General features: G+C 40.6%; 1 protein-coding gene across 6 annotated transcripts in view; it reads right to left on the reverse strand.

The window, feature by feature from the left end:
- The window catches only part of LOC121940330 (receptor-type tyrosine-protein phosphatase mu-like), a 121,753-nt gene that overhangs the window by 72,187 nt on the left and 37,066 nt on the right, over positions 1 to 12,500 (reverse strand). For all 6 annotated transcript variants that reach the window (XM_088072210.1, XM_088072213.1, XM_088072211.1 and 3 more), the window contains exons 3-8: positions 7,728 to 7,895; positions 7,524 to 7,633; positions 5,445 to 5,523; positions 4,579 to 4,694; positions 3,617 to 3,791; positions 735 to 847 (exon numbers count right to left, since the gene is read on the reverse strand). In XM_088072210.1, coding sequence (XP_087928336.1) covers positions 735 to 847; positions 3,617 to 3,791; positions 4,579 to 4,694; positions 5,445 to 5,523; positions 7,524 to 7,633; positions 7,728 to 7,895 — 761 coding nt within the window. The remainder of the gene's footprint in view (positions 1 to 734; positions 848 to 3,616; positions 3,792 to 4,578; positions 4,695 to 5,444; positions 5,524 to 7,523; positions 7,634 to 7,727; positions 7,896 to 12,500) is intronic.

Genomic DNA, 12,500 nt, shown 5'->3' on the forward strand with positions numbered 1-12,500 from the left:
AAAGATTTATAGAACCTTTTTATTTTGGCGCACTTAAACATCCTCTCAGAAGAACAATTGGGGAACTAGAACCTTCTTACATAGCTTAGAACTTCTCAAGGACCACTGTAATATCCCCTTAAAGATCCCTAGAACCTTGACACTTCTTCAAGAGCCCTACAGCTTGGTCAAGGCCTACTAGAACTAGAACAGCTTGATAAAGTATTTGTAGAACCCTTTTTTTGGCACACAAATTTGGGGCACTGGAACTGCCTAAAATAGAACCTTCTCTAGAGCCACTAAAAAAAACCTCTAGAACCTTCAAACTTATTCAAGAGCTCTACAATTTGGTAAAGGGCTACTAGAACATTCCTACAGATCTCCAGAAGCTCATCAGCCACACAAAAGATCTTCAAAACCAGAACCAATAAAACATCCTCTGAGAAAACATTGGGGCACTTGAACCTCCTCACATAGCTTAGAACCTTATCAAGGACCACTAGAAACCTTACAAAGATCCTCATCAAAAAATACTTAAAACCTTTAGAACTCCTAAGACAACATGATTAAGAACCACATTACAGATCAGTAGAACCTCAGAAGGATCACTAAAACTCAAGGAACAACTGGACCACCTTTCAAAGACCCCCAGAGGAACATCAGAGAGCCCACATGTTCTCTTTGGACATGAACCTCTTTGGACATGACTAGAACCTCATAGAGAACCTCTCAGACCAAAATCCCCCAGCAGTCACCTCTCGCTCCATGATCGGTCCGTCGCCGTTGATGGAGTTGGCGTTGAGTTGGATCCACAGGTACGTGGCGCCCACCGCCGTCAGCTGAGGGGGGGCAATGGGTACGGGGGGCTCTGAGGGACACACAGAACCAGGATCAGTAACACACACACACACACACACACACACACACACACACACACACACACACACACACACACCTTAACGAGGGAGGAAGGAGTTAACGAGTTAATTAATATTCGTGACCTTCGGCGAATCACGGCAGACCTGGATTCCATTACCCAGAATCCTCGGTGGTGCTGCTCTACTTCCTCCTGACCCACTTCATCACACACACACACACACACACACACACACACACACGCAGTAAGTAGGATGGGTGTGTAATGATGCGTGTTTATCATGTAACATGTTCGGGTTAATACTCACCTGTGTGTGTGAGATAAAACACACACACACACACACACACACACACACACACACACACACTTATTGAGTGACAGTTCAATCAGGGGTTTAGCAGCCGAGGATTGTGGGATATGTGTCGGGTCATGTGACCAACAAACACACACTCACCTGTCAGTGAGTGTGTGTTTGCAGAGCGATCAGACGAGCCATCGACCCGACCCCGTGTGTGTGTGTGTGTGTGTGTGTGTGTGTGTGTGTGTGTGTGTGTGTGGAGACGTGATCGTCCTGCTGAGGACAGACAGAATGTCTCCGTCCATCAGCGGCCCCATTCCTGTTTCTAGGATTTTAGAACATCTCTAGAATTTCAGGACGTTTCTAGGCTTTTTGGACATTTCTAAGATTTCGGGACGGTTTTTGGAATTAAGGACGTTTCTCGGATTTTAGAAAATTTTTAGGATTTTAAGATATTTTTTTAGGATTTTAGGACATTTGTGGAATTTTAAGATGTTTGTAGTGTTTTAGAAAAATTGCGAAACTTTTTGGGCATTTTTTAGCATTAAAGGACATTTTAAAGACTTGAACATTTCTTCATTTTAGGAGCTTTTTCTCTGCTTTGGCTAATATTCTGATAAACAGCTGAGTTTATTCTAAGATTTCGGGCAGGATTTTAAATGTGTTTTTAATTTTCTTCAGAGTTTCTGGAGGTTTTTTAGGATGAGATAATCCTTTATTAGTCCCACAGTCGGGAAATCTGCATTGTTACAGCTGCTATGAGGTTCTTCTTTTTACAGTATCAGTTTTTTTCTTTATTTTGAAGATATTTATCTATTTATTTCGATAATCTGGAGTTTTGAGGTCATTTTTTATATTATTATTATTATAGTATTGTTTTTCTTTCTTTTTTAACAGTTTTTTAATTTTTTCCCTTTTTTTATTTTAAAGGGTTAGGGTTATTTTCTGGGTGTGTTCTTTGTTCTTTTCTTTTTTAAAATTTCTAAATTGTGTACGTCTACTTTTGGTACTTTAAGTATATTTTCCTGTTTATCCGTACGTACTTTTAGCTGACATGTTTACTGCAGCGATGGAGAAAAAGATAAACATACAGAGAGGATCATAAAGAGATGAACATCAAATCTGATACCGGGACGATAATCAATACACTCTCAGTATTGATTACGACGTTGTGACGAGCAGGAGGAAAATTTATTAAACGATCTTCGTTTTTGTTCTCGGCGTTTCTCCGACAGAGCGGCATGATGGGAGAGGATAATACCCAGAATCCTCGCTGAGCGGGCGCAGATGAAAGTGATGCTTCTGAGACGAGTGACAGCGCCGTCATATAATGAGTCATCATTAACACGCCGCACACCTGCGTGTGTGTGTGTGTTTGTGTTACAGCGTGTGTGTGTGTTACAGCGTGTGTGTGTGCGTGTGTGTGTGTTACAGTGTGTGTGTGTGTGTGTGTGTTAGCGGCCGGGTTAGCGCGCTAACACTCTGACAGGAAGAAACAGAGGCTTTTACTTTGGAGTGATTCATCTTCACAAACGCAGACACTCTTTGACAAAACGCAGCTGATTCTCCTTTTTTTACACAAACGGAGGTTTAATGAGGCTCACACACACACACACTGTAACACACACACACACACACGCTGTAACACACACACACTCACACACACACATGCTGTAACACACACACACACACACTCACACACACACGCTGTAACACACACACACACACACTCACACACACACACACACGCTGTAACACACACACACACACACACACACACACACACACACACACACACACACACACACACGCTGTAACACACACACACACACACACACACACTCACACACACACGCTGTAACACACACACACACACACACACACACACACACACACACACACTCACACACACACGCTGTAACACACACACACACACTCACACACACACACACGCTGTAACACACACAGTAACGAGCAGCTTTAATAAAACTCCTCGTTTGACGATCGAGTCATTAAAATAAAAATATGACAAACTGCAGCTTTGATCTGAAGGACGGACACAGAGACAGCTGGGGACAGAGACAGGTGGAGACACAGACAGGTGGAGACAGAGACAGAGAGACAGGTAGATGGAGGACAGACAGGTGGAGAAAGAGACAGAGAGGTGGAGACACAGAGACAGAGACAAGTAGAGACAGAGAGACAGAGAGACAGGCAGATGGAGGACAGACAGGTGGAGACAGAGACAGGCAGATGGAGGACAGACAGGTGGAGACAGAGACAGGCAGATGGAGGACAGACAGGTGGAGACAGAGACAGACAAGTGGAGACAGTAAGACAGGTGGAGACAGTAAGACAGGTGGAGACACAGAGACAGAGACAGATTGAAACAGACAGTAAATAAATAATATTTCATTAAAAACACTCCAGAGGTCGGCAGCCAATCAGAGGACAGGACTCACGTTTGACGGTGAGGTCAGCGTAGGAGGACACGCCCACGCCTCGCTCCGATTGGACGAGGCAGCGGTAGCGGCCCGAGTCGCCCTTGGTGGTGTTCTCCACGTCGAAGCTCGCCACGTAACGCCGAGAGTTCACGGGTTTGGTTTCCCTGACGACCGCCTGACGGCCGCCCATCCCCTGACGACCACAAACACACAGTATTGATCAGTACTGATGGCTGCGGATTAGTGTTTAGTATCGATGGGTACTGAAGTATGTCGTGATGATGAGTATTTAGTAGCACTGTTGGACATTGTAAGTATTGATGAGTATTGTTGGGTACTGATAAGTAGTGTCAATTATTGATGAGTATTAATTAGTACTGTTGGGTATTTTATTGATGACTATTGATAAGTATTGATTAGTACTGTTGGGCATTGTGACTATTGATGAGTATTTACTAGTACTGTTGGGTATTGTAATAATGGATTAGTGTTCATTAGTATTTAGGTATTGTTTAGTTTTGATTAGTATTGATGAGTATTGTCAAGTATTGATTAATATTAAATATTATTAAGCACTGATGAGTATTAATAAGTATTTAGTACTGATAAGTATTGTCAATTATTTATTAGTTTTGATTGGCATTTGTTAGTATTGTTAAGTATTGAACGGTATTGATTAGATTTGTTAAGTATTGTTGAGTATTGATGGGTATTATTTAGTATTGCTGGAGATTTAAGGGTATTGGTCATTTATGATTATTGATTAGCAATGTAAAATGTTGATGAGTATTGATGGGTATTGATTAGCAATGATTGGTATTGTTAAGTGTCAGAGGTTATTGATGGGTATTATCGAGTATTGATGAGTATTTGTGGGTATTGATTTGCATTGATGAATATTGATGATGACTGATTAGCAGTGATGAATGCTGATGAATATTGATGATTATTGATGGTTATTGATCAGTATAGATGGGTACCTGCAGGTAGAGCAGCAGGTTGCTCTGCGGTCGCCCGTTGACGGTGCAGTGAAACGTCGCCGTCTGTCCTGCGTTCACCTCCACGCCTTTGATGTGCAGGAAGTGAGGCGTGCTCACTGAGGACACACAGCACAGAGGTCAAAGGTCACACACTGATGACATCATCATCTGGCTGATGTCTCCACAGTTCGGACTGACCTTTTCTCCTGATCTCATGAGGCAGGAAGTGAAAATCTCCCCAAACCAATCAGAAAATGGATCAAGGAGGATGGATGTGTGTGTGTGTGTGTGTGTGTGTGTGTGTGTGTGTGTGTGTGTGTGTGTGTGGGTGTGTGTGTGGTTGTGTGTGGGTGTGTCCAAGTACGTGTGTGTTTTCAATCACTTTATTGGACAGAGTCGAGGTAAAAAAGGCAGTAAGAAAAAGTTCAGGTCAAGGATGTTTACTAGAGATTTAACACACACACACACACACACACACACACACACACACACACACACACACACACAGTGCAGTCTGTGTGTGTATGTGTGTGTGTTGCTAACAAAACAAAGCAACATCAAAAATGCGAGTCTTTAGATGGGCAGGTACATAAACAGACGGATGGATCAAAGTCCATGCTAATCAATTTATATTTTAATGAGCTCCCCTGTCTCCACACACACACACACACACACACACACACACACACACACACACTGACCTTGATTCTACGAGGCCAGTTCAACTTTTAACATTATTATCCAATTAAGGAGCCAAACCTCGTTAACCAATTAGGAGCCTGTTCTACAAGGGGGCGGGGCCTCAGTGTGTGTGTGTGTGTGTGTGTGTGTGTGTGTGTGTGTGTGTGTGTGTGTGTTGTACTTACTGCACTGGTGTCCCTGCAGTGTGATGTCCTTGATGGCCAGAACTCCTCTCTGACCGGTGCTGACCGCCTCGAACACCACCTAACACACACATCACAGTCAGCATCAGCATCATCACCACATTATTATTATTATTATTATTATTATTATTATTATTATTATTATTATTATTATCATTATTATTATTATTATTATTATCATTATTATTATTATTATTATCATTATTATTATTATTATTATCATTATTATTATTATTATCATTATTATTATTATTATCACATCATCATTATTATTACGTTATTATTATTATCATGAGTTATTACATGAAAAGAGTCAGGACTTTTTTAATCACTGTCGGATGATAATGTGCGTTAAAATGCATTTGTGGTTCGTGGACGTGTGTGTTAAAGTCTTTTAAAATTGTGAGGTAATATGGCACAACTTCATCTTTATCTTTATCAAATCGTGTAAAACTCAGAGAAGTGTTGTGATTTTTCCTTTACTGTGATGTTATTTTGTCCCAGTTTTATCATCATCGTCATGATTAATAAGCATGAGAGTGCGAGGGTGGCTGTGGAGGGAAGTAGGTTTCTGTGTAATAAACTGTCATCTGTCTGTTTGTGTAAAATCAAAGAAAACACCAACAGAAATGCTTTTTTTCCCTTTTTCAATGTAGATTTTTATTCTTTAATGTATTTATTTTGTATTTAATGAATGATTGTTAAATTATTCTTCTTATTCTTAATAATAATAAGAAGAAGAAGAATATTAACAGAACAAACACCAAAAACACGAAACGAGAACCCTGTCTGACAGCTCGTTAGATCCCGGCTGAGATCCTGAATTACGGCCAAAAACATGTTTTGTGAGGTCACAGTGACCTTTGACCCCAAAATCTGATCATTTAATGGTTGAGTCCGGCGAGGAGTGTGTGTGTGTTTGTGTGTGTGTGCATGTGAGAGTGTGCACTCATTCCACAGTGTTATCGCCACGGAAACCGGCGGCACAAGCTTCCTGTTGACGCCCAGATTCAGGAAGTGGTCCCCGTCCTCGTCCTCCCTCTCGGCCCTGACTCGTCTTCCCTCCATTCTTCCTCCTCTCTCGCCGCCACGCACTCACTTCCTGCCTCGGCTCCCTCCCCCTCTCTGCTCCTCTCATTAACTCGTCACTCTAACGAGGTGAATCTGTCGTTGCTGTGGCGATGCAGCTAATTAGTGGCGCCTGCTGAGATGATGGGATGCTTGTAATCGCAGCCTGTTCACAACCCACAACACCTGTGTGTGTGTGTGTGTGTGTGTGTGTGTGTGTGTGTGTGTGTGTGTGTGTGTGTGTGTGTGTGTGTGTGTGTGTGTGTGTGTGTGTGTGTGTGAGTGTGTGTGTGTGTGTGTGTGAGTGTGTGTGTGTGATTGGCTGTATTGTTCTGAATCAGTCTCTCTTCTTCTGTGGTGACAGCAGTGAGACGGTTCAGCTGCAGGTTGAAGACAAATATTTGTCCTCACGCTGCGATCGTCTCAGAGAAACTGAGTCGGATCAGACGCCACATTTTATTAATTTAAATGTTATAATAAAACGACGTGTTTTTATCTCACACTTTCAGCCTGTGAAGAGTCAGCACACATCAGTTTGTCCTGTCTGACGTTTGTGTGAAATGTGTCGATACGGACAGGTACGTCTTTCATGCCGACATATCACGACTTCATCCAGAGTCTACTGGACGTCTGTGCCAAATTTGAAAAAAATAAAATGTCACAGTGACCTTTGACCTCCATAATCGAGTCAGTTCATTCATGAACACTAGCGGACGTTTGTGCCAAATCTGAAGAAATTCTATCAAGGCCTTATTAAGATGTCCCATTCACAAGGATGGGACGGACAAACTACAGAACACCTGGGAACACCTGGAAACACCCGGGAACACCTGGGAACACCTGGAAACACCCGGGAACACCTGGGAACACCTGGAAACACCCGGGAACACCTGGTCTGTGCTCGGTTCACGGTGTTGTTGCAGTAAACGTGTTACCTGGTAGTAGTAGTAATAGTAGTAGTAGTAGTAGTAGTAGTAGTAGTAGTAGTACTACCTGGTAGTAGTTGGGCCAGAAGGTGGAAACGGCGAGCTCCACCCCTTTCCAGATGTGGTAGGCGGGGCCTGAGGAGTTAAAGACGGGAACTCCCAGAGGACTGTTGTTCTCTGCAGGAGACAAAAACGCCGTCAGCACGCCTGCGAGCTCTCGTACCCGTGACTCGGTGTTTGTGTGAGCTGGAGAGCGGCGCAGTGTTCGTACCTTTGACGTAGACGTTGAGCGTGGCGGGCGCTGCGCCCTCACGACCTCCCGCCTGGTAGAACAGGAAGCTGACGCAGTGCGTGTCGTTCTCTTTGAGCGGCGGCAGCAGCAGCTGAGCGCGCTGACCGCCGTATCGACCCGACGTGTTCACAAACAGGAAGGAGGAACCTGCAGACAGGAAATGACATCACCTTAACAAACATAGAACACAAAATAAAAGCCTTTAAAGAGCACAGTGACGGATTCTCAACTACAAAATAAAAGACAGGGGTCCTACAGGTGTCTGTCAACACAAAATCAATAAATCAAATCAATAAAAAAGATAATACATCAATACAATAAAAAACAATAAATTAGTTTAAAAAAATACATTAATGTAATAAAATAATAACCAAATATTCAATTACAACAATACATCAGTAAAGCTAAAAAGCAATAGTAAAAAAAAGAATAATTCAATAAAACAAAAAGAAAATTGGTCTGTAAAAATAAAAAAACAATAAAATAATGAATTAAAAAACAAAAAATAAAACACTAAATCTGTCAGAAAATCAATGAAATAAAAAAAGTTTTTGAAAAAGTATTTGAGAAAATTGTCTTACTTCAGAATAAAAGCATACATTAATTCTTAACACACCAAAATAAAAGCATATGAAAGGTTTCAGGATGGCAGTTAGAGATTTTCAAAATAAAGTATTTGAATTACAGATAAAAGGAGCCCAAACAGGAAGTCCAGAGCTGAGAGACAAGATAAAAAATAAAAGACCCTCATTAGTATATTAGAGCACGAAATCCATAATTCATCAACATGAAGAATAAAGTGTGTGTGCGTGTGTGTGCGTGTGTGTGTGAAAGAACAAATCGCTCATTTTGTCGACAGTGAAAATCTATAATTGGAAGACTTCAGAATAAAAGCGTTCACTTTAAAGCTTTGAAACTCAAAACTAAGCCTGTGTGTGTGTGTGTGTGTGTGTGTGTGTGTGTGTGTGTGTGCGCGCGCGTGCGCGTGCGTGCATGCGTGTGTGTGGCCCTCATTAGTGTGTGATGTTGTCATGACTACAGCTGTCAATCAGCCGAGCTTGCTGGATTCTTTATGTCTCTGTTTCTGAAAACTTTCTATGAAATTCAAATTATGCTGTTTTTTTTCTCTGTGTGTGTGTGTGTGTGTGTGTATGTGTGTGTGTGTGTGTGTGTGTGTTGGTGGGTTGAAGGGCGTCTCCATGGTAACAGCAGGAGAGCAGTACTGGGTGGTTGTACAACTGTCAATCACACACACTCTCTCTCAGCTCTGTGTCGACCGTAGTTGCCCTCTTCGGTTTTTGTGCAACTTTATTGTGAAGGGAATTACTCCCTTTTTTTTTTTTTTTAAAAAGGCTTTTATTTTGTAATGTGAATGTTATGTGAATCGTTTCAGACTGAGTTCAGTTTTCTCTGCATGACATCACGTGACAAGAAAGGACAGCATACAAATCTAATGCATCAAAAGAGGTTTTTGATGTGATTTAATGATCTTTATTTTACCGAAATAAGAATTAAAGCTGCAGTTTGCTGCTGAAAGTGTTTCTGGTTTCAGACTATCAGAGAGAGATTATCTGCTGTTAGCATCTCGAATAACCTCACTGCATCCAAACATAAACAAATGTCAAAAAAGTTCCTGTGACTTTCTTTTTCAGAAACATTTTTAAACCAGAATCCAATCAATGCATTCTTCAGTCCAAGTGGACGTTCGTGCCAAATTTGAGGAGTCACAGCTTTGATTTGAAAGGTCAGATTTGAAATCTTAGACCACCAAAATCAAACTAGTTAAATCATGAGCAAAAGTGGATGTTTGTGCCTAATTTGAAAAAATTCTCTTAAACTGTCCTTGAGATACTGGTCATGAGAATAAGATGGAAACACGGTCATCGTGGCATTTGACCACAAAAATCCAAACAATTCATTCTTGAGTCCAAGTAGATGTTTGTGCCAAATTCAAGGAAGCTCTCTTAAGACCTTTTAGATATCTCATTCATGAGTATAAGACTGATAACTGGTAAAACTGACCTCGATTTTTGACCACCAAATTCTAATCACTTCCAAGTGGACGTTTGTGCCAAATACGAAGAAATCTCCTCAAGGTGTTTTTGAGATACTGTGTGAATGAGAATGAGACCGAAAACCCTAAAAACATAACGTCCGCTGCCTCTGCTCTCCTGCGCTGTGAGGAAAAACTGATTTTTTTTTTGTACAAACTTCTCTCGGTTTTTTTCAGAGAGCATTTTCAGCGTTGTTGTTTAAATTCGTTTGACCTGACGGGCGTCACACACTTCCTGTTTACAGAGAGATGACGGTCTGAGTCGACCTTCAGTTCAGTCCGAGAGGTTTCATTTCATTTCAACTGTGTGTGTGTGTGTGTGTGTGTGTGTGTGTGTGTCAGCAGATCAATGGTCCTTGAGGAGAATCGATTAGAAAAACAAGAGTTTTAATCATCACAGAGAGGAGGAGAAAGAGGAGGAGAAAGAGGAGGAGGAAGAGGAGATAAATGAGAGGAGGAGGAGGGGACGGGCGAGCGAGGACAATACAGCCTGATGAGGAGAGAGTGAGGCGATGACATCATCAGGGATTATTGTGTAAACATGTTTATGTTTATGTTTGTGCAGCAGATCTCCTCGTCACCTCCTCCTGTTTCTCCTCCTGTGAACTCCTCACACTGCTCCCTCTACAGACAGAACCGATAATCAATAATCAGGGGAAACAGATCCGGTGAGCTGATAACTGATCACCAATCACAGCTCCTGAGTCTTTATTCACAGTAGAGTTTATTTCTGTTTATTTTTCTACTCTGACAGCAGACTGATCTCTGACTTCACCCAATCAGGAACCGATTATCTAATCTCAGTTTATCTAATCTCAGTTTATCTAATCTCAGTTTATCTGATCTCAGTTTATCTAATCTCAGTTTATCTGATCTCAGTTTATCTAATCTCAGTTTATCTGATCTCATTTATCTAATCTCAGTTTATCTAATCTCAGTTTATCTGATCTCAGTTTATCTAATCTCAGTTTATCTGATCTCATTTATCTAATCTCAGTTTATCTAATCTCAGTTTATCTGATCTCAGTTTATCTAATCTCAGTTTATCTGATCTCATTTATCTAATCTCAGTTTATCTAATCTCAGTTTATCTAATCTCAGTTTGTTTTATGTAATTTTTTTCATGAATCTAATCTCAGTTTGTTTTATGTAATTTTTTTCATGAATCTAATCTCAGTTTGTTTTATGTAATTTTTTTCATGAATCTAATCTCAGTTTGTTTTATGTAATTTTTTTTCATGAATCTAATCTCAAGTGACATCATGTTATTTTATCTAATCTCACTGAATCTGTTCTCATCTTGTTTGATCTCGTCTCAGATTGTGTTGTCGAATCTCATTTGATCCAATCTAATCTCCCTGAACCTCATCTTGTTTTAACTACATTTTATCTCGTCTCATTTTACATCATTTTATTTCATCTAATCTCATTTCACCTCATCTAATTTTATTTCATCTAATCTCATTTCACCTCATCTAATTTTATTTCATCTCGTTGAATCTAATCTCGTCTCATTTTATCTCATCTTAACGTAAACCCTTCATTTCATTTTCATCTCAGATGGGTTCTTTCATCTCTTTCTTTCCTAAAATTGTTGAATTTCTATCAGTTAGATTTTTATAAATGCATATTTTTGTTCTCGTGAGTTTGTTGTGTCTCTGTCATTTTCACCTGATTTATTTTATTTTTATTTCAATTTTTTTCAGTTTGTTCAAGCTCATTTATTCTCTCTTTCTTCCCGTCTTTCTGAGCGTCACCGTTGTTCCCGTTTCTGCGCTCACACTTTGTTCACGTTTCCATGTATTGTCCTGACAGGTTTGGTCATGTCTCGCTGTGTGTGTGTGTGTGTGTGTGTGTGTGTGTGTGTGTGTGTGTGTGTGTGTGTGTGTGTGTGTGTGTGTGTGCGCGCGTGCGTGCGTGTGTGTACCAGCTGTTTCCTTAGCAACCGAGGAATGTTCCAGAACAAACAGCCGGAGAGGTCGAGCCGTTCGTGTGTGTGAGTTCAGAGATTCGCTGACAGGATTATTGATGCCGGAAAAGTCCTGAACGGAAACAACTGAGGACGGATTTTAGATTTCATCACAGTTTTGGGTATTTGACGCATTTAAGGCTCATTACAGAAAAATTCACCAAATTTTGTGATTCCTTGCAGATTTTTCAGGGTGTTTGGTTTGTAGTCAGTCGTAGTATACTGAAAATAATTATTAAAAAAATTAACGTCTAAACACATAGTGGCATCATGTCATAAACCTGGCATTTAAAGGGTTAAAATCCTTAAATTAATGAATATTTGATATTTATGATTAGGACAGTTGTGTTAGGACAGTCAGTGAAAGCAGAAAATGATCTTTACGCGTTTCTTTTTTAAATTTATTTTATAGTCGGATTTTGAAAAGTTTTTGGATTTTGTGTGCAGAGTATTTGACACTGGAAAAAAAAGAGTCAGAGTTAATAACTAACGGTCCCTCAGAGTTAATAACTAACGGTCCCTCAGGGTTAATAACTAACGGTCCCTCAGAGTTAATAACTAACGGTCCCTCAGGGTTAATAACTAACGGTCCCTCAGAGTTAATAACTAACGGTCCCTCAGAGTTAATAACTAACGGTCCCTCAGAGTTAATAACTAACGGTCCCTCAGAGTTAATAACTAACGGTCCCTCAGAGTTAATAACTAACGGTCCCTCAGGGTTTATCATTGA

This window comes from Plectropomus leopardus, chromosome 21 (assembly GCF_026936395.1).
Source record: "Plectropomus leopardus strain MGB_pleo_1.0 chromosome 21, ASM2693639v1, whole genome shotgun sequence".
NCBI classification, from domain to species: domain Eukaryota; kingdom Metazoa; phylum Chordata; class Actinopteri; order Perciformes; family Serranidae; genus Plectropomus; species Plectropomus leopardus.